The 23,094-nt window shown below is 42.9% G+C and overlaps 1 protein-coding gene across 1 annotated transcript in view; it reads right to left on the reverse strand.

Annotated features, from left to right (window-relative positions):
• The window catches only part of LOC126474591 (dipeptidase 1-like), a 287,814-nt gene extending 265,225 nt beyond the window's left edge, over positions 1 to 22,589 (reverse strand). Inside the window, exons 1-3 of the mRNA XM_050102065.1 lie at positions 22,585 to 22,589; positions 22,319 to 22,329; positions 21,902 to 22,028 (exon numbers count right to left, since the gene is read on the reverse strand). Coding sequence (XP_049958022.1) covers positions 21,902 to 22,028; positions 22,319 to 22,329; positions 22,585 to 22,589 — 143 coding nt within the window. The remainder of the gene's footprint in view (positions 1 to 21,901; positions 22,029 to 22,318; positions 22,330 to 22,584) is intronic.
• Positions 22,590 to 23,094: the final 505 nt, after the last annotated feature.

Consider the following 23,094-nt stretch of genomic DNA (forward strand, 5'->3'; position numbering starts at 1 on the left):
TACAAGTCAATTCGAAAATATTCTTTGATATCTCTTTAACTATTCATCAATTGAAGGGGTTCCTTGATACAGCGCATAGAAAATAAATTTTGTGATAAAGGCGGCACATCAACTTTTCCCTGCTGACAACATAATTTGAATGCCGTTCTATTGTCTAAAGTAACGTTAGAAGCGAAATGATTTCAGTTACCAAATCGGCACTGGAAATGCATCAAAACGCAATTGTTGTTCCCGTGGTTTTCAGTCCAGAGACTAGTTGGATACCGCTCCGCATGCAACCCTATCCTCTGCAAGACTCTTCATCTCTGTCCGCAGCTCGTGGTCGTGCGGTAGCGTTCTCGCTTCCCGCGCCCGGGTTCCCAGCTTCGATTCCCGGCGGGGTCAGGGATTTTCTCTGCCTCGTGATTACTGGGTGTTGTGTGATGTCCTTAGGTTAGTTAGGTTTAAGTATTTCTACGTTCTAGGGGACTGGTGACCATAGATGTTAAGTCCCATAGTGCTCAGAGCCATTTGAACCATTTTTTTTTCTTCATCTCCAAGTAACTACTGCGACGTAAGTCCTTCTGAATCTGCTTAGTGTATTCATCTCTTGGTCTCCCTCTACGATTTTTATCCTCCAAGCTTCCCTCCAATACTTAACTGGTATTTCCTTGATGCCTCAGAACGTGTCCTACCAACCGATCCCTTCTTTTAGTCAGGTTGTGCCACGAAGTACCTGTCTCCCCAGTTCTATTCAGTGCCTCCTCACTAGTTACGTGATCTATCAACCTAATCTTTAGCAGTCCCTTGTAGCATCACATTTCGAAAGCTTCTATTCTCTTCCTGTCTAAACTATACATGGTCCATGTTTCTCTTCAATACATGGCTACATACCATACAAATACTTGCACGAAAGACTTCGTGACACTTAAATCTACACTCGATGTTAACAAAATTCTCTTCTTGAGAAACGCTTTCCTTTCCATTGCAAGCCTACATTTTATACACTCTCTACTTCGACCACCATCAATTATTTTGCTACCCAAATAGCAAAACTCATCTACTACTTTAAGTGTCTCATTTCCTAATCTGATTCCCTCCGTATCACCTGATTTAATTCGACTACATTACAGTATCCTCGTTTTGCTTTTGTTGATGTTTATCTTATATCCTCCTTCCAAGATACTGTCCATTCCGTTCAGCTGCTCTACCACGTTCTTTGCTGTCTGTGACAAAAATACAATGTCATTGGCAAACCTCAATGTTACTATTTCTTCAACATGTATTTTAATTCCTACTCCAAATTTTTCTTTTGTTTCCTCTACTGCTTGCGCAATAGACAGATTGAATAACATCGGAGATACGCTGCAACTCTGTCTTACTCCTTTCTCAACCACTGCTTCCCTTTCATGGCCCTCGACTCATATAACTGCCATCTTGTTTCTGTACAAATTTTAAATAGCCTTTCGCTCCCTGTATTCAACCCCTCCCACCTTCAGAATTTGAAAGAGAGTATTCGCGTCAACATTGTCAAAAGGTTTCTCTATGTCTACAAATGCTAGAAACGTAGGTTTGCCTTTCCTTAATCTTTCTTCTAAGATAAGTCGTAAGGTCAGTATTGCCTCGCGTGTTCCAAGATTTCAGCGGAATCAAAACTGATCTTCTCCGAAGAAAGCTTCTACTACTTTTTCCATTCGGTGTAAGAATTCGTGTTAGTATTTTGCTGCCATGACTTATTATACTGACAGTTTGATAATTTTTCCACCTGTCGGGACCTGCTTTCTTTGGATTGGAATTGTTACATTCTTCTTGTAGTCTGAGGATATTTCGCCTGTCTCATATGTTTTGTCCACCAGGTGGTAGAGTTTTGTTATGGCTGGCTCTCCCAAAGCTACCAGTAGTTATAATGGAGTGTTGTCTACCCTCGGCGCCTTTTTTTGACTTAGTTCTTTCAGTGCTCTGTCAAATTCTTCATGCAGTATCATATCTCCCATTTCATCTTCATCTACGTCCTCATCTTTCCATAAAAATGCCCTCAAGTACATCGCCCTTGTATAGACCATCTATATTCTTCTTCCTGCCGGCCGGAGTGACCGAGCGGTTCTAGTCGTTACAGTCTGGAACCGCGCGACCGCTACGGTCGCAGGTTTCAATCCTGCCTCGGCCATGGATGTGTGCGATGTCCTTAGGTTAGGTTTAAGTAGTTCTAAGTTCTAGGGGACTGATGACCTCAGCAGTTAAGTCCCATAGTGCTCAGAGCCATTTGAACCATTTTTTCTGCTTCCTTCTGAAAAGGTCTCTCTAATTTCCCTGTAGGCAGTATCTATCTTACCCCACAGCCTCTTCATCCTCACATTTCTCCTCTGGCCAACCTAGCTTAGCCATTTTGCACTTCCTGTTGATCTCAATTTTGAGACATTAGCATTCCTGTTCACCTGTTTCCTTTACCGCATTTTTTTTATTTTATCCTTCCACCAGTTAAATTCAATATCTCTTCTGTTACCTTGGATAACCACAACTGTAACTCTTTAAATTATTTGGAATTTCATTCACTACACATTTAAAAGCATCAACACAATAGTAGAATTTTCATTATCAACATCCACATTATTCTCAATTGCTTTGTCTACACAAAAATAGTCTCTCTTCAGCTCTTCGTCTTTGCGTCCAATCCACTAGTCTTTTTCTGCGAGGCATAGCCTAAATGAAACATAGTTTCCATATGATAAGGGCAGTCGTAGCTACAAAAAATGAATAAACTGAAAAATACGAACACTTCGGGTTTTGTGGCAAGGGCAACAAACGAACCCAGAGTTAGTTCCGTCTACTCTTAGACATAAGTAAGTGAAAGGACGACACTAATAAACTAAGTTTGTAGCCCCTCGACTTTTCGTTGCTTCGTTACTACGTTTCGTTCTCCTCTGCTGACATCAGCAACGTAGCGGTCGTAGCGTTCTAGCTGCCCGGTATGTGTGTGACACCAGAAATGAACCATGTGGATATGGACGTTCGTAGAATGCAGTTTCAGGAAACTTCGTTACATTCGTGTGTCATTTCTACCTTAGCACCTGATCGGTATGCGGAGCAGAAGTTGATCGCTCTTCAATTATCGCTGTTTACGTATTGGAGATTTTAATGCATTATAAGGAAAGTATCATCAAAGCTATGAATATGAAATCGTCTGTTTCCTTATATCACTCTTAACTGTTAGGTTCACGCATTAAGTTTTCTTAGTGCACATCTGTGACGAAGCACTTTTCGAATTATGTAAGTTTCATTTGCCTTCTGGTGTGATGATGACGATGATGATGATGATGATGACGTCCAATATCCTGAGGAGCGTACGGGAGGCTGCGGGAGATCCGCAACGCCAACTAGGCAACGTCCTAGTGGAGGTGGTTAGCCATTACCTTCCTCCGACCGGAATGGGAATGAATGATGATGGTGAAGACGACACAACAACATCCACTCATCTCGAGGCAGGGCAAAACCCAGAATCGCCGGGAATCGAACTCGGACCCCGTACGAGGGAAACGAGAACGCTACCGCCAGACCACGAACAGCAATTAATATGAATAAAACGGTATTTCAACTTTTGCATTCAAGAATTACTGTTATGATGTATTAATTTTCAGACGAGTTCTGTAAATATAATTTACATAGAACTTTTTGGCAGCTATTTTTCAACAGACAAGTCCATTACATTACAGATAAGGAGAAGTAGAGTCATTATAATGCGAGTAGTTTTCCACTCGAAATACATTTCAAAATTACGTAAGACACTGTACCGTGTTCACTTCTGTGAACTAATAGTCATTATTTTTACCTTCCGTCTTTCGTTTTATTTTTTTATTTTGTTTCTTTTCCCTCTTTCTTCCTAGTACTTCTTATTTCTTTTCATTATTTGTTATTCGTGCTTCCTAATCAAATAACCTTTAGTTACATTCTTCCAAATTCTGTCTTAAACACTTTCACTAATTTATTGATGTCATAAGCATGTACTAGGTATTTTAAGAAATAACAATGAAATACGTTTTTTTATAAGTGGCTCCAAAAAATGTAATATAAAGATGGTCCATCTAATTAGCCGTGATATGAACCATAATTAAAGACAAATTCAAATGTAAATGAAGATGTTTCTGGTATTCAAAATAAGCTATTTCTTATCTAAGAGTTAGTAAGGCTGACAAACAAATTCAGTAGACGAGGAGAGATTACCCAATACCAATGATCTTCAAGAAAACTAACTTAAACTTTCTTCAGTTTCCACAGTTCACCTCAGTTAAACAACAGAGGGTTTCAGCAATATAGTGCTCTGTTATACAAATGATATTTTCACTTATGAAGTAATGTCAGAGACAAAACGGACGATACATATTAGCGTAGGGGTCATAGGTATCAAATCATAATTGAAACGTAGACGTTTAGCGTAGACGCAATGTGTTCGGGTAAAATACTGCATTAGCTGAATATTTTGGGATTCAACATTTTATCCGCTATTTCATTCGAACCAAATAGTACAAATTTTATAAAAAAATTTTTTTACCGACGGGAAATATTGTGTGCCTTTGAACAATCTCTAATCTTCACTATATAAGGCGTATATTATTGACACTTTATGCAGTCGCTTATAATATCACATTTCCAGAACGAAATTTTCACTTTGCAGCTGGGTGTGCTCTGATATAAAACTTCCCGGTGGATTAAAACTGTGTTCCTTACCGAGACTCGAACACGGGACCTTTGCACCAGCCCGTGGCAAAACCATGTCTCCGCCATATTGTTTCTTCCAAGGGTGCTAGTTCTGCAACTTTCGCAGGAGAGCCTCTGTGAAGTTTGGAAGGTAGGAGACGAGGTACTGGCGGATATAAAGCTGTAAGGAGGGGTCGCCAGTCGAGCTTCGGTAGCTCAATTGCCGGCACGGTAGTTCAGCGTGTTTGGTCAGAGGCTTTAGTTACCCTCTGTAATAAAAAAATCTCTGCGAACGATCAACGAACAACCTGACGGCTGTCATCGGACGTCCGCCATGGACAAATTCAGTAAACAATGTATATAAAAAAAAGTCACTAGAGCACTTGCCCGCGGAAGGCAAAGGTCCCGACTTTGAATCTCGGTCCGGTACACAGTTTTAATTTGCCACGAAGTTTCCGTATCACATTTATCTACGCTTTGTATTCTGTATCACAAAGCTGATACAAACTGAATTTCGAAATATTTGAATAAGCTTAATTTTCTTTCATTAGTGTTTCTTTCTGGTTGTTGTATTTCTTTTTTAATTTTTTATTTCATGAGAAGCAAGCGGACAGCGCGGCCGACTGAGGTTCGTTTGCTGTGTATCTTGAACTGGCCACTAATAAGCCCGTGCAGCGCGGGTCATAAGAACTGAAAGAACGACCTCCGAGCCGTAACATAGACGCTGTTCTGTTTTTCCTCTTCCTTTTTTTTTTTTAAAGAAAACAGCTTTCACATGTTTTTCTTGTTCCAGACGACTTTAAGTAAACAAGATAAACATGTTAAGTAGCTACATGAAAATGTAAGTAGTGTAGACAATGAGATTGTATATAAATACTCAAACTTACGAAAAAACTGGACTACATATTGAGATATCAATGAAACAGAAATTTCAAATACTTTTTCTCCATGTTAGCTACCAGTTCATCACAGACATTGAACAAGTATTTCTTAAAATACTGAGGGGGAGAGAGAGAGAGAGAGAGAGAGAGAGAGAGAGAGAGAGGGAGAGAGAGAGAGAGAGAGTTACATGAGAACTTTAGTATTCTTCTACTTTCTCCACATAGACTTATATTACAATAGCTTAGGGTCTTTTATTTATCCGTTGGCTAATATAGTGCAAGTAAGACAAAAATATAGGTGTAACGATGAGTACAGTGTTGTTCGAAATCTGCCAGCGTTCTTATAGCAACTGTTGTAGCTTGCTTACAATCAAACATCAATTATAAACTCTGTGTTTTCTTGGAAACTGTCTACAATATTTCCGTGCAATATGGAGAGATGTACTGAACAGTTATCAGTGATACTAACGGCGGATGTGTTAGCGAGGCATTACAATTTATACTAATCGCAATGTCAATATTCAAAAAAGGCGGTTCAAGTAACCTACTAAATTACATGGCCCCGTCGTTAACATCGATATGCAGCATGATTTTGGTACATATATTGCGTTCGAAAATTGTGAATTACCTCGAATACAATGGTCTATTGACATACAGTCAACACTGATTTAGCAACCATTATTCTTGTGAAACAATACTGGCTCTTCGCTTACACGATGTGTTGAGTGCTTCAAATTGATTCCGTATTTCTAGATTTCCGGAAGGCTTTTGACATCGTACCTCACAAGCGGAGTAATGAAATTACGTGCTTGTCGGATATCGTCTCAGTTACGCGACGGGATTCGTGATTTTCTGTCACAGAGGCCACAGTTCGAGTAACTGACGAAATGTCTTCGAGTAAAACGGTAGTGATTTCTGGCGATCCACAAGTAGACTTATAGGCCCTCTGCTGTTCCTTATATATATATACGATTTAGGAGACAATCTGTGCAGTTGTCTTGGGTTGTTTGCAGATGATGCTGTCATTTATGATCTACTAATCACATCAGAAATCTAAATGCCCTAAAGAAGTGTTATGGGGAATGCGAACCAAAGACTGCATTTTACTGGCAGAACATTCAGAAGCTGCAACAGATCTACTACAGAGACTTCGCTTGTCCGTCATAGTTTGGGGTTCTACTAGGCTGTGTATGATCCTTACCAGTTAGGTTCAGCGGAGTGCTCCGAGAAACTTCAAAGAGGGGCAGCACGTTTTTTACTGTCAAGAAATAGGGGAGAGAGAGTCACGGATTTGATGCAGGATTTGGGGTTGACATCATTGAAACAGAGCCCTTTCTCGTTACAGCGAGATCTTTTCACAGAATTGCGAGTACCAGATTTCTCCTCCGAATGCGAAACATATTGTTGACGGTCACTACACAGGGAGAAAGGATCATCATTATAAAATAATGATAGCACAGGAAGATATAGGTATCCTTTTTTTGCGCCCGCTTTTCGAGAATGGAACAACAGAGAACTATTGTGAACGTGGTTAGATGAATCCTCTGCCAGAAACTTGAGTTTCATTGCAGATTATCCATGTAGGTGAGGAAATAGATCATATCTCTTGTCGGCTTTATTGCTCATTGCCTTTTATCATAAGAAATCTCTTGTCTGTTACATTGAGCCATTTTATACGCATGGGTGTAAACTACACTCCTGGAAACTGAAATAAGAACACCGTGAATTCATTGTCCCAGGAAGGGGAAACTTTATTGACACATTCCTGGGGTCAGATACATCACATGATCACACTGACAGAACCACAGGCACATAGACACAGGCAACAGAGCATGCACAATGTCGGCACTAGTACAGTGTATATCCACCTATCGCAGCAATGCAGGCTGCTATTCTCCCATGGAGACGATCGTAGAGATGCTGGATGTAGTCCTGTGGAACGGCTTGCCATGCCATTTCCACCTGGCGCCTCAGTTGGAACAGCGTTCGTGCTGGACGTGCAGACCGCGTGAGACGACGCTTCATCCAGTCCCAAACATGCTCAATGGGGGACAGATCCGGAGATCTTGCTGGCCAGGGTAGTTGACTTACACCTTCTAGATCACGTTGGGTGGCACGGGATACATGCGGACGTGCATTGTCCTGTTGGAACAGCAAGTTCCCTTGCCGGTCTAGGAATGGTAGAACGATGGGTTCGATGACGGTTTGGATGTACCGTGCACTATTCAGTGTCCCCTCGACGATCACCAGTGGTGTACGGCCAGTGTAGGAGATCGCTCCCCACACCATGATGCCGGGTGTTGGCCCTGTGTGCCTCGGTCGTATGCAGTCCTGATTGTGGCGCTCACCTGCACGGCGCCAAACACGCATACGACCATCATTGGCACCAAGGCAGAAGCGACTCTCATCGCTGAAGACGACACGTCTCCATTCGTCCCTCCATTCACGCCTGTCGCGACACCACTGGAGGCGGGCTGCACGATGTTGGGGCGTGAGCGGAAGACGGCCTAACGGTGTGCGGGACCGTAGCCCAGCTTCATGGAGACGGTTGCGAATGGTCCTCGCCGATACCCCAGGAGCAACAGTGTCCCTAATTTGCTGGGAAGTAGCGGTGCGGTCCCCTACGGCACTGCGTAGGATCCTACGGTCTTGGCGTGCATCCGTGCGTCGCTGCGGTCCGGTCCCAGGTCGACGGGCACGTGCACCTTCCGCCGACCACTGGCGACATCATCGATGTACTGTGGAGACCTCACGCCCCACGTGTTGAGCAATTCGGCGGTACGTCCACCCGGCCTCCTGCATGCCCACTATACGCCCTCGCTCAAAGTCCGTCAACTGCACACACGGTTCACGTCCACGCTGTCGCGGCATGCTACCAGTGTTAAAGACTGCGATGGAGCTCCGTATGCCACGGCAAACTGGCTGACACTGACGGCGGCGGTGCACAAATGCTGCGCAGCTAGCGCCATTCGACGGTCAACACCGCGGTTCCTGGTGTGTCCGCTGTGCCGTGCGTGTGATCATTGCTTGTACAGCCCTCTCGCAGTGTCCGGGGCAAGTATGGTGGGTCTGGCACACCGGTGTCAATGTGTTCTTTTTTCCATTTCCAGGAGTGTATTTTATCGATGGAAGCAATAATTTTTCTAGCTGTTAATAACATGTCGAATTTTAGGAAATTCTTTTCTTCTTTTGCGATACTAGATGGGCTTCCAACTCAACAGTGCGGAATAGCCGCCTTCGTCACCTCGCTTTGTTCTATCAAGGGATCGATTGCATAGTTTGTTTGTTTTGTCGTCTGGGTGTCTGTGTACGTGTGTTTGTGTGTGTATTTATGTTGCGTGTTGCGTGCTTGTATGCGTGCGTGTGTGTGTGTGTGTGTGTGTGTATGTGTGTGTGTGTGTGTGTGTGTGTGTGTGTGTGTGTGCACGCGCGCGCGCGCGCGCGCGCGCGCCTGTATGAAGCGAGTAAAAGCCAGACACCATTTTATCAGGTTGTTCACGCAAATTTCACTCTATAACTTGTACAAAAGTGAGTGCTGCATCCACTGCAAGATAACTCCCGCTGCAGTAATATTTCTGGATTTTGCGAGCCGTAATTTTTCTGTGACGTGCCGCTTTTCATTTTAGTTTGTGGTAGAGCCTTATGCGGCAAAGCGTTTACACAATGAGTTATACATTAATCTGTCGTCAGACACGTTACCATTACAGTCCTGTAATAATAATATTTTTCTGCCCGTTACCTGACAGTTGTAACGAGATTACTTACTTAAGACAGATTCGATGGTGATTTATATTGATGGATCGAAACCAGCAGTCTACAGAACAATGTTCGCAAGCCGCGAGGGTTATTAGTTGTTAAACATTCAACTGGCTCATCGTTCGCTGGTTGTGACGATGAAAATTAACATCATTTTCGAACTAACTGACTTACTCCCTGCATAAGTTCGATTCCCACTGATATACACACTTCAATAAAGTGTCTTGCCCCGTTTTACTTCCAGGAGTTTTTCGGATTCACTTCGCATATGCAGTGTATGTTTGTGACTAATGTTGGTTAATGTGATGGATATCATTAATTGTTTGCTGTCTACTTTCAACACAGGCTTAAACAGACCACCGATTGCACATAAACGGTTGGTACATTGACCTAGGTTTCGACATGTTCCTAGGTTCCGAAATGTTGCTATCTTCATCAGAATGAACTGTTACTAAAAAGCAGTAGTCAGAAACCTGTAGCAGATATGCTTCTCTCAAAATTAAAGTAAAAAACGTAGCTTTTGTCACGATAGTGCCGCTGGCAACAAAATCGGATTAGCCTGATGTTCCCAGCTGGGCGCACGAGGCAAACGCCATAACGTTTTATTTCACTTTTGACTTTAACATATCTGCTCCAAATTTGTGACTATTGCTTTTTAGCAATGTAATCTTACGATTTAGCAACATTTCATTCTGATGAAGACACCCCTAATAGGTGTTGAGACTTAGATCAATGGACCTACCGTTCACGTGCGACCAGTTGCCTGTTTTATCCTGTGTTGAAACTGGCATACGGTTGCTGAATAGCAGGCATGTTCAAAACTGTAAGTTTGCTGCCTGCCTTCATACTGTGATGACAACCTCCAGTTAATGAGTATAAAAACTGCTCATCAAATTCTAGTATCACTTCAGTCCTTTTTATGCGTGTTTGACAAATGCAATCAGCGCTTAGATTATATTGAGAAAGGATTATCAAAACTAAATTACGCATTATCACGGCAGGTATGTAAACATAAGGCAGAGTTCCGCGTTATGTCTCTGTCGGGCCAATCGGTTCCGACCGAACGCTGAGTTATCCTCTGCCACTGGCGTCATCATTGGCACTCGATGCGGTATGGAGAGATATGTTGTCTCGTTTCTTGATCTTGTAACCGTTACTCATCGTTCTCGTAGTACCTCAGTTGACTTCACGGGAAGGAAGGAATACTTGATAATTTTGAGAACATTTCTCTTGGAGAACTGCGGACTTTTATTACTTAAAAGTGAACATGAACAGTCACAACCACAAATAATTTATTTTTTATGACGTTACCGATTTCGGTCTGCTTTAGACTGCAGTTAGCATTTGTGGAGTCGTAGCACCTGCTCCGTTCACAGCCATTTCTACCATCATGGTGTGAGGTCTGAAGATGCTCTAAACCAGGTCGAATCAGGAAGCCTTAAAAAAAAAAAAAAAAGTAAATTCTTGCGGCACTGTTCATGCTCATTTTTGAGGAAGATTGTGTTTAACATCCCGTCGGCATTGAGGTCATTAGATACGTAGCACAAGCTCGGATTATGTCATGGATGAGGAAGGAAATCGGCCGTGCCCTTCAAAGGAACCATCCCGGCATTTGCCTCGAGCGATTGAGGTAAATCACATCTAACGGGGCAGAGTGCACAGTGCATCAATCCTTCCATCAGGGAAAATTCCCTGCGAGTACTGGGAATCGAACCCCCTTTCCCTGCATGGAGCGCTGGCCACTCTGCTACGGAGACGGACATCATAACAGGTAGGGTAATTTTTATTGGATGCTGCACTACACTTCAAAGCGACACGGATGCGTGACACAATTTTCCAACATAGTCGCCAAGTCTCTGGAGACAAACGTCAGAACGGTCTACCAATTGTTCAATTCCTCAACGATAGAGATACACTCCTTGGCGACGGAACCATTGGAAAACCGCTACGTGAGCGCCCTGCCCTCAATGTTACGATGTCTCTCTCTTCTTCCTCCAATCCCCATAACGGTGTTCTTTCAGCTTGCCGACAAGACGGATGGTAGAATACATGGACTTCTCGATCACTATCACTCACGTCTCTACGGCCTTCATCAAATCGCTGGAAAAATTTAAGTATGGCTTGGCGCGAGAAAACACTTGATCCACACACGGATTGAATTTTGTCGTTTTCTATATATAGAAATCATATAGCAGGCAGGGTGGGCAGCAGTCGGCGGTTGTTTGCTAATGATACTGCACTGTACGGGAAGGGGATGATACAAGATGAATTAGACAAAATATCTAGTTATAGGTGGCACCCAGCTCTTAATGTAGAAAAATGTAAATTAAAATGAATGAGTAGGAAAAACAAACCATTAATATTCGGATATAGTATTGTTAGTGTCCTGATTGGCACAGTCACGTCATTTCAACATCAGGGTGTAACTTCGCAAAGCTATGTGAAATCGAACGACCATATGTCGATATGGTAGGAAAGACGAATGCTTTGCTTTATTGGGAGAACTTTAGGAAAGTATGGTTCGTATATAAGGGAGACAGCATACAGCATGCTACTGCGACCTATTCTTGAGTACTGCTCGAGTATATGGGATCCGCACCAGTTCGGATTAAACAAAGACATCGAAACAGTTCAGAGGAGGGCTGATAGATTTGTTGCCGGTAGGTTCAAACAACACGGACGTATTACAGAGATTTTTCGGAAAGTCAAGTGGGAGCCACTGGAGAGAAAGCGACGTTGTTTTGGAGGAAAACTATTGAGAATATTTAGAGAACGGTCATTTGAAGGTTGACTCCAGGACGAAACTGCTGCCTCCAACATACATTTCGTTTATGGACCACGAAACTACCATAATTCTAGATATATTTTCCCGGGTCATCAATCTTGTGACTGGTTACATGTGGCCCGCCATGAATTTCTCTCCTGTGCCATTCTTTTCGTCTGAGGGCAGCACTTCAAACCTAAGTCCTCAATTATGTGATAGATATATCCCAGTCTCCGTCTTCGTCTTGCACTACTGTTTCTACCCTGTACAGCTCCTAACGTACAAATAACGTGCAAGGAAGTAATTTATGACCTAGTTATTAGCCTACAGGAAACCATTGGTGTTGCTTTCAATAATCTGTATTCTATATAAATCCTAGCTTATGTTCTGGACTTCTGAGGAACACAAAACTTTTATGTAAATGACATTCTAAAATGTGTTTAATGATATCAGGATAATGTAAAGATCGATTCAATCAAATAATTTAGAAATTGTTACTAATATCGACATCGATTCCACTAATTAGGGAATCGGGTAGAATAAGGACATGTTAATAACAGAAACTTTAGGACAATGAAGAAAGGTGTTGGTCCTGCAATAACTTGGACCATCTTCATGTGATAGGTAATTGTGTAGGATGATAGCTGGAGCCGTGTTAATGTTTCAAGAAAGATTGTATCGAACAGTATAGAAGCATTATATACCGTACAGTCATTTGATGAGTAGAGACTACTGCACACAAGGAGTGAAGACAATATGGCTAATGGCTGTCGTTTGGTTCATCGAAGCATATACACGTCACTGGATCTCATTTTACTGGGTCACCTTACTCCAATGTTTCTCTTAGCTATTTCTTTCTAATTTTTTTCTTCTCGAATAAGAGTTTTCTGACTTACTTTATAGAATTTTCCTTTGTTTTGATATTTTTGGTGGGATACATGCCTGTTGTATTTCATAATTGATTTCTGCAGCTATAGCATATGAAACTATTTAACTAGCCATTAAAACTGCTACACAGTGAAAAAAGAAACATCAAGTTGGAATGATGTGTTCTACACGATTGGATGTGAAAATCAGTAGCATTAAAAGATAACCTGCACTTAATGGGTGGAGCGCCATTTACATTCTTTAAGGGAAAGATCACACATAGTGTTTCTCATTCAAATATGGCGTCTGATCGTTGACTGTTATGTTACGTTATGTCTCATAAAAGATGGACAATCGTCTACACCTACAACGTGCTGACAACCGATTTCTCATACACAAACAGTAGTTGATCGGCGTTGCCTGGTGAAACGTTTTTGTGATGCCTCTTGTAACGAGGGGAAATGTGTACCATCACGGACTTTGGTAAAGGTCGGATTGTAGCCTATCTCGATTGCGGTTTATAGTATCGCGACATTGCTGCCCGTGTTGGTCGAGATCCAATGATTGTTACCAGAATATGGAATCGGTGGGTTCAGAAGGGTAATACAGAACGCCGTGCTGGATCCTAACGGCCTCGTATCACTAGCAGTCGAGATGACAGACATCTTATCCGCATGGCTGTAACGGATCGTGCAGCCACGTCTCAATCCCTGAGTCAACAGATAGGGACGTTTGCAAGAAAACTACCATCTGCGAACAATTCGACGACGTTTGCAGCAGCATGGACTATCAGCTAGGAGACCATAACGCTACGGTTACCCTTGATGCTGCATCACAGACAGGAGCGCCTGCGATGGTGTACTCAACGACGAACCTGGGTGCAAGAATGGCCAAAGGTCATTTTTTCGGATGAATCCAGGTTCTGTCTACAGCATCATGATGGTCGCATCCGTGTTTGGCGACATCGCGGTGAACGCACATTGTAAGCGTGTATTCGTCATCGCGATACTGGCGTATCACCCGGCGTGATGGTATGGGGTGCCATTGGTTACACGTCTCGGTCACTTCTTGTTCTCATTGACGGCACTTTGAACAGTGGACGTAACATTTCAGATGTGTTACGACCCGTGGCTCTATCCTTCATTCCGTTCTGCGAAACCCTACATTTTAGAAGGATAATGCACCACCGCATGTTGCACGTCCTGTACGGGCCTTTCTGGATACAGAAAGTGTTCGACTGCTGCCCTGGCCAGCACATTCTCCAGATCTCTCACCCAATTGAAAACGGCTGGTCAATGGTGGCCGAGCAACTGGCTCGTCACAATACGCCAGTTAGTACTCGTGATGAACTGTGGTATCGTGTTGTAGCTGGATGGGCAGCTGTACCTGTACACGCCATCCAAGCTCTGACTCAATGCCCAGGTGTATCAAGGTCATTGTTACTGCCAGAGGTGGTTGTTTTGAGTACTGATTTCTCAGGATCTATACACCCAAATTGAGTGAAAATGTAATCACATGTCAGTTGTATTATAATATACTTGTCCAATGAATACCCGTTTGTCATCTGCATTTCTTCTTGGTGGAGCAATTTTAATGGCCAGTAGTGTACATTATGTTCGCTCTGTCGTGTAGAATCGGCTATCATGTCATGTAGCTTGAGCTGCAATCCGATAAGATGAGATCGACGGGTATGCCCTGTCTTCGAAGTCTCCATCACATTTCAACAAGGAAATTCAAGACCTATTTAAATACAGAGTCAGCTCGGGTATTACCTACGCTAGCACATTCATCAGAATCCTCATCAAATAAACAAAATTATCAGGAGTTTCTAAAGAACTGCACGCCAGCACTCGGCACCACTACGATTTAATAAAATACGACACAGTTCTGTAGCAGCAAGAGATGAAGTTCCCATAACTCTCATCCAAGTTGAGGCCTGCTGCATGCCCTGATGGGCGAGAATAGTTGTTGCTGCCAGAGATGGCAGCTCTGTTTGTAATATGATTCGTTGATGAAAATGATAACCTCAGTGAAAGTGAAGAATTACAGGACCTGTTGAAAGGAACGATCAATCTAATGAGCACGGAATATGGATTGAGAGTAAATCGGAAAAACACACAAGTAAAATGAGGTAGATGAAAGGGAACAGCTAGAATTTTACCAAAATTAGTTTTCACGAAGTAGACGAAGCTAAGTAAGTGTGATATCTTGGAAACAAAAGAACCGAAGACGAACGAACGAAGGAGGACATTAAACGTCGACTATCAGAGGCAAAGAGGCCATTCTTCACCAAAAGAAGTCGACTGGTGTCAAATATAGGCCTTAATTTGAGGAATAAATTTCAGACCACGTGCTTTTGAGCATAACTGTATGGTAGTATGGAAACGTGGGCTGTGGGAAAACCGGAACAGAAGAGTATCGAAGGGTTAGAGACAGGATACTACGGAAGAATGTTAAAAATCAGGTTAACAGATAAGGTAGGGAACTAGGAGGCTATTCGCCGAATCCGCGAAGAAATAAACACGGGCAAAACGTTCAAAAGAAGAAAGTACAGGATGATAGGACATGTGTTAAGACATTCATGAGCACCATCCTTGGCACTAGAGAGAACTATAGAGGCTAAAAGCTGTGGGAAAAGAGAGAGATCGGAATTCATTCGAAAAATAATAAAGTACGGTGTAAGTAGTACTCTGGGATTAAGGGTTTTGGTGGTCGAATAAACAAGCAAGAAGACTGATTGAAAAAATGTCACCGTATTACCAACAATTGAAACACCTATTCATCCTTCTAGACTGTATACCTAGAATATATTACCGTGTAGTTGCAGTTTCAGTGGGCAACAATGTATTGAACTAACACTTCGCTGCATCCTTCTGGTGAAGAATGCACCTATTGTTGTCAAAAAGGCATGCAGTAGCGATATGCGCATGGGATAAAACTGCAGTGCATTGGCGGGGCCGTCTTTTGTACCCAGGTGGCTAGTGTGAATAGGTTTTGACGTGAATATGGCCGTACGACGGCAATTAACAGACTCTGAATGTGCAATGGTAGTTGGAGCTAGACCTATTGGACATTTCATGTCGCTTTTCGTTAGGGAAGTCAATACTTGTATTTAGAGATCCACAGTGTCAAGAGTGTGCTGACAACACCAAATTTCAGGCATTACCTCTTACCGTGGACAACGCAGTGACCGGTGGCCAACACTTTTAGACCGAGAACAGCGACGTTTTCAATAGTCGTCAGTGCTAACAGACAAGCAACACTGCGTGAGTTAATCACAGAAATCAATGTAGGTGGTATAATGAATATATCCGTTTGGATAGTGGGGCGAAATTTGGCATTAATGTGCTATGGCAGCAGACGACCGACGTGAGTGTATTTTCTAATAGCACGACGTCACTTGCAGCGCCTCTGCTGGGTTCGTTAACATATCGGTTGGACCATAGACGACTGGAAAACCGTGGCCGTGTAAGATGACTCCCGATTTCAGTTGGTAAGAAGAGGTGGTAATGTTTCAGTGTAGTGTGCGCCCCACGAGTCCAAGTACCCAAGCTGTCAACAAGGTACTGTGCAAGCTGATGGTGGCTCCATAATGGTGTGGGTTGTGTTTACATCGAGGGGAAATGGTGATGCCCCGCTCCGTGGAAATCATTTGCTGCCATTCATGGACCAAATGTGGCCAAACAAGTATGTAATTCTTTGGGATGACAATGCACCATGATACTGGGGCATAATTGTTCACGATTGGTTTGATGAACATTCTGAACACATCGAATGACTGATTTGGCCACCCAGATCACCTGACATGAACCCCATCATGCTTTTATGGGACATGATCGCGAGGTCAGTTTGTTCTGAAAATCCTGTACAGCCAACAATTTCGCTGTTATGGAGGGCTACAGTGGCAGTATGGCTCATTATTTCTGCACATGCTTCCAACAAATTGTTGAGTCCACGCCACGTCATGCTGCTGCACTACGCAGGGAGAAAGTAGGTACAACACGATAGTATGAGGTATCCCATGACTTATGTAGCCTCGGTGTATCTCTCTGTCTTCCGTGTAGTGATTCCATGTCCTCGTTTTTATTATTTCACGTTTTTGGTGATTCAGACACAGACAAATTCCTGTCCGTTTACTCGTTTACTTACTATCAGAAATGCTGTTTCATGAGGTCTTTCATTAGAAACTGAATTTCTGTAAATTAAGTTTTTTAAAGACTGATTCGTTAATGTCTCTGTACATCAGTTATTCTTTCATGTATTTGGAATAAAGCAACAACACGACAGTGGGAAAACGGGGTAAATAGTAACTGAGAACTATTTTTCGTTAACAATGATTCGCTTCGAGGTGATGATATAGGGATAGTGTACAGAGCCCCCAATCTTTACTAATGCCTCGTAAAGCAATGCTTTCAGGGTTTCACGCATATCGGCTATTAGCTCAACAATCTTAATTGGTTATTTTTTAATGCCGCACCCACAGTACAGCTGTTTTAATCATTGTGTTTGAGCAGATTGAGGAAGTAAATTATTAAAAGAAATGAGATGAAATCAAGTCTCTATTAGCAGGGCGAGGAGTATGACCTACGAGCTATACGAAATATGGTAAGTGAAAAAATGTTATCCGTGACGTACGTTTCTAAATTTAAATGGGTACATTCGAGCCCTCTTTCATCTTATTCCGTTTATATTCCTTGTTATTACTTTATGAGCTACACAGATGTTTTCGGTGCCATTCGATGAAGTTCTAGGGAAGGGAATACTCATAGGGCGCTTATATTTATTTCCTTCTGATAAACAATTACGTCACCCTGTTTCACCTAGCCCCTTAACGGTAAGTGTGAATTTATTACTAACTGAATTTTTAAATATGCTGGTTGTGTGACATAGAGATTCTCTCGGGTAGAGTAGCGGTAACGTTTTGGAGTTCCTCCATAGGTGACTGGGAAAATAGTTACCTCCTGAGCTTTCCCGTCATTTTCATTGGTTTGTTGGTTGATTTCGGGATAGGGGCCCATCAGCGAGGTCATCAATTCTATCGGGTTAGGAAAGGATGGGGAAGGAGGTCGGCCGTGCCCATTCAAACAAACCATTCTGGCATTTTCCTGAAGCGATTTAGGAACGTAAAGGAAAACATAAATCATGATGGCCGGACGCTGGTTTGAACCGTCTTCCTCCCGAAAGCGAGCCCGGTGTGCTAACCAATGCGTCGCCTCGCTCGGTGTCAGTTTCGTCCTCAAGTTGGCTACAGGACTGATCAAAGCCAATCGATGAAAACTGATTCTTGCGACAACGACCGTTGTCAAGCACTTTTGTAAGTTACTCTGGGATTGACCGCCGAGGTGTGAGTATGTCTTTGTTCCCTGTAATATGCCTTGGTATGACTGCATCTTGTTTTAGTCAACTTTAACGGCTATTTTTGTTGGGGAACCATTCAGCTATATGAATTACGCGTTAGAATACGTTTTTGATTGTATTTGAGGTGTCATTCCTGTGCAGTCAATATGAAATCGGCGAAACAAACATTGCCTTATGTTGTAATCGGGTACTTTCAGTACCTGTGTCGCCTCTTAGTGTGTCGCTCAGAATTAATATCCCACAACTCGCAAGCGCCATATTTCTTTGGATCAAGTACTTTTCAACAAGTTTTCGGGACGTAAGGAACTTACTGATCTGGAGTATTGAATTTCAATGTGATACACCTGTTGGCTAAATGACGCAGCTGATTGGTTTGGGTAACCACATCAAGCGATCCACCCAATTTTCTGGTATGAACTATAATTAATTTTATTGCTGATTTTTCAGTCGTTTCCATGGCGCTGGTGTTTCTACCTTAGGATCACATAATCGCCACTTATGATGAAAGTAACTATTTCGTGGCCTTAGGCAACACCAGTGAATAGGCAAAACTATTCGATGCAGAATGAATTCTTATTTGTGTGGCGGTTTAAATGGAGTTACTGAATTTTTCGACTTTTATGGGAAAGCTCCGATGTCGAATTCTGTCCCACTGTAAAATGGCTCTGAGCACTATGGGACATAACTTCTGAGGTCATCAGTCCCCTAGAACTTAGAACTACTTAAACCTAACTAACCTAAAGACAACACACACATCCAGGCCCGAGGCAGGATTCGAACCTGCGACCGTAGCGGTCACGCGGTTCCAGACTGTAGTGCCTAGAATCGCTCGGCCACCCCGGCCAGCTGTCCCACTGTAATTCCCATTTTTTGGTCTCTCTTTGCTTTCATGGTACTGGGATAAGGTCCTACAGTTCATAAAAACCTCTTTGGGAACTTTATTGCGTGTACGAAAAATCTAGGTAACCTGCCATTGATGAAGTTTCCTAGGTTTATATTTTAATGATCCTAGCCTGATGTTTATGGTCAGTATTGGGCCCTTTGACACTTGTTTCCTGAAGTGAAGATTCTGGTATTGTCTTTGTGGCCTTAAGCGATTTCGGCAGAGGAGCCAATATTTCGGTTCACTTCAGTTTTTGCAAGCCCGTTTCTTAGCTACAGTTTACGTGTCTATATATTTATGTGTATATGTATTTATTCTACTTCAGACATTAGTGCAGTAACTCGAAAAAAAGCTATCCAACTACTTCACATTCGATTCAAAACTGGTTTGAATAGGAACTATACCACAAATCATATTTTGAAATATCGCATAAACGTCTATCATTTATGTACAATAATGTGTGTCACAGTTTAGTTTTTAGTACCAACTGAAATTCTTAGGAACCGATGTTTGGCACATGTGTATCTTTTTTTTTGGAAATCTGGGACAGTCATTGTATATGTAACGACGAGTGAGGAACTAAGTGTATTAGCGTGCTTATAATATGGGACTAGTTATTTTTATGCTGTAGACAGCCGTTGGTTCTTTGGCTTACAAGGAAATAAGTTAGATTTCACAGTTATGCTGGTGAAAAAGAGATGTATCGTCAGTGTCACGAAGAAACTTTTCTTCGACTGAATATCAGCCCAAAACGAAGGTTGCGTTTTATTCAGGCAGCTGACAAAAACTGTACCATTATTGACTGCAGATGAACACAAGAAATCATCCTCTAGACAACGCTACCGGAGATAAGCATCAGCACACGTTAATGGAACGTACTCTTCTCCAAATTAGTTAGAAGTGCAAAGTACAAGCTGTCTGCTCTAAAATATCTTTATTTACTAACTGTTGTCAATAATAAGACTGGGGAGCTGAGTACATTTTACTATCCACTCCCTAAGAAGTCACGTATGCCAGCGTTACGACGCGTCGTGGCAGAGTTCAATCATTACATACGTTAACGATTCCAGAATGTTTGATGTACTTCGTGTGGTTATTCAGAGGTTTACAATAAATATCTATTTCATCGTAAGAGGATGGAAATGTTTAAGCCCGTCACGCAATTCCATATTCTTGTCTTTCTCAATAGCGTTTCGCGGAATTAACGCCGTCATCGCTCCAGGGATTCACATTTGTGTTCGCGAAGCATTTCCGTAACAGTTAATAGTTGCGTGTTGTTCGAACCTGTAGCTAACAAATCTATCAGATCATCTTTGAATTGCTTCGCTTTCATCCTAAGATCAGATCTGTCGAGGATCCGAAGGGGTTCAGCTGTCCTCAAGAATGGTTTGGGCGGGTATTCTGTAACAATTTTCCTCTAAAGATACCTACATATTCATACTATTCTCCCAGTAAACTGATGTCGACCGTCAGCGTTCCCTACAACCGATCTCACGTACTCGATCTGTTTCACTTCCCCTTGCAAGGTTAGGCCTCAATATTTAATTGACGTTACTATGTCAAGCAATACAACTCTAATACAGTATTTCAAAATTACAGGATTGTTTTTCTTAAACATTTGTTTTAGTTTGCTACATTCCGAGGAAGTTGCTGATCATTACACATAATAGATATTCTGTTTAAGTCATGTTGTGTCCTTATAGATTGACTGAAATACAACACTTTCTCATATGCTGCAGCGTCATGAGCAAACAGTAGCAGACTGCTGCTCACCTATTCGTCAGCTCATTGTGTAGAGAAGAAGAGCGTTCCAGTCACACTTCCCCGCGGCGCTCTTGACGATACTTTTGTCTCCGACGAACCGTCGCCGTCGAGGAGAATACGGATTACTCCGAGGGCCCAATTTCTTTTATCATTTTTTTTTCTTTTATTAGCGGTCCGATCGGTCGCAAAATTAAAGCCGCAGTAAGAGTCCGATGAAGTTTTGCACAGATGTGTTGCGTCCCGTTCTTAGCACACATATAATACTTAACGAAGCCTAGAATAGTTGTTTCCCGCCAAGTGTGAAGTCCGTGCCGCCATTCAATTTCCCTATGCAGAGGGATTCCTCCTGATTTCAAGCATACATCACAGGAAAGTGCGGCAGTGGTGCAGCAACTTTGAAGCTGGGGGCACAGAGGTTCATGATGGTGGCAGTCAGGGAAGGAAGTCTATGTCAACCTTAGATCTTGTTTAGCAAGAACAGAAAGAAGTAAAGAGGAATGTTGTCAACAGGCATTGTCTTCCTTCATGACAATTCTCGACCTCATGCTACAGCTGCAACAAAGAAGCTCCTGCAACGTTTTCGATGGGCAGTGGCTCCATCTCATTTTTCCCTCGTTACCCACTTGAACTGCAGCTATGAGGATGACATTTTGGTTCAGACAACGAGCTGCTGACCATCGTAGACAATTGGCGGAAAGCACATGCATCTGCCTACTAAGACAGGTTATCGGAAATCTGTTGCTACGGTACGACATTTGTCTAAGTGGCGACTAGGTAGAGAAGTAGCTGGAAGGAATACCTAGATGTTTCTAATAAGACATTTCTGGTTTTCAATATGTTTTCCATTTCACTTCCGATCCGACAATGAAAAAAATAGCTTTCGTACTTGTCGGGTTACGTGTGAAACTGTAACGAGGAAGCGATGCAGTGAATTCCGGGCGGCCGGAAGCGACTTACCCGTCGATGAGCGGCACGTCGCTGAGTATTCTGCGCACGACTGCGACCCTGGAGTCCAGGCTGGAGGGCGGCGTTTCTTGCTGGAAGAGCGGCCCCGCCACGAGCCCGCCCGCGGCCAGGCACAGCGCCAGAGTCACCAGCGAGACCGCCACCGCCCCCAGGCGCCGCCGCCCCCACCGCCGCCGCCGGCCGATCTCCGCCTCACCTGCGCACACCGTTGTAATCTCACAAGCTTGCACTCTACCCTCTAGAGCATCATTGCCTCAATAAAAGTAAGTGATCTTACGTTCTATAACTTTGCCATCAACGTGAGCACATCAAACTGGAACGAGCTTGGCGATGAAAATTATTAGCATTTTAGTACGTCCATACAAATTGGTAGGAGTAGCGTCATCTAAATTTTGTATAAGAAAGTACTGCCCTTCTGACTATAAGCAGACCAAATAGGATCAACAGATAGCCATGTTATCATCGGCCAATAGCGCCATTTGCGTACTATGAGGGTTAGCACACAGCACACCTGGCCGTTGTTGATTTAGCAGACCTGGTACCATTGCCGCTAGGTCAAGTACTTCCTCAGTTTGCATCATGAGGCTGATTGCTCCCTATTCCAGACGTCCCACCAAGGAAGAATCCACCAATTGAACACGATGACCTGCGCAGTTGCGACACTTAACACTCACCACATGTTGTGGTGAGTTTGTCATTCAGGTATTACATTTGAATATTGTTTGTGTGAAGAACGTGTTATTCCAATTGTAAGAAGGTAAAACGCCTATCTCCACATGTCGGAAGACGACGATAGCGGGATCGTGGGCTGTCGAGCTTGCAGCCTATTGTTCCGGGGCACTGCTGCTCGCGCTAGTCCCGATATTACTCCTGCCATACAAGTGGAGAATCGATAAGTCTACACCCAATGCCATGCAGAATCTCAGTGGCCTTGCACGGTTACTAGCGCTGGAGATATTAGACATGTTATTCACTAGTTTGTACAATGTTGTAGAGCCGTGACATACTTGTCTAGTCAGAATATAGGCTTGTTTGCATTAACACAAGTGTACACACCGACAATATGACGATGATTAAAGCACTATGGACTGTCTTTACAGAAACCGTCGTTGTAGCTTCACTGGACGCGGCAAGATTGTCTGCACGCTGACAGTGTTTCACCCAGTAACAGCACTGGGTACAAC

Source organism: Schistocerca serialis, chromosome 4 (assembly GCF_023864345.2).
Source record: "Schistocerca serialis cubense isolate TAMUIC-IGC-003099 chromosome 4, iqSchSeri2.2, whole genome shotgun sequence".
NCBI lineage: Eukaryota > Metazoa > Arthropoda > Insecta > Orthoptera > Acrididae > Schistocerca > Schistocerca serialis.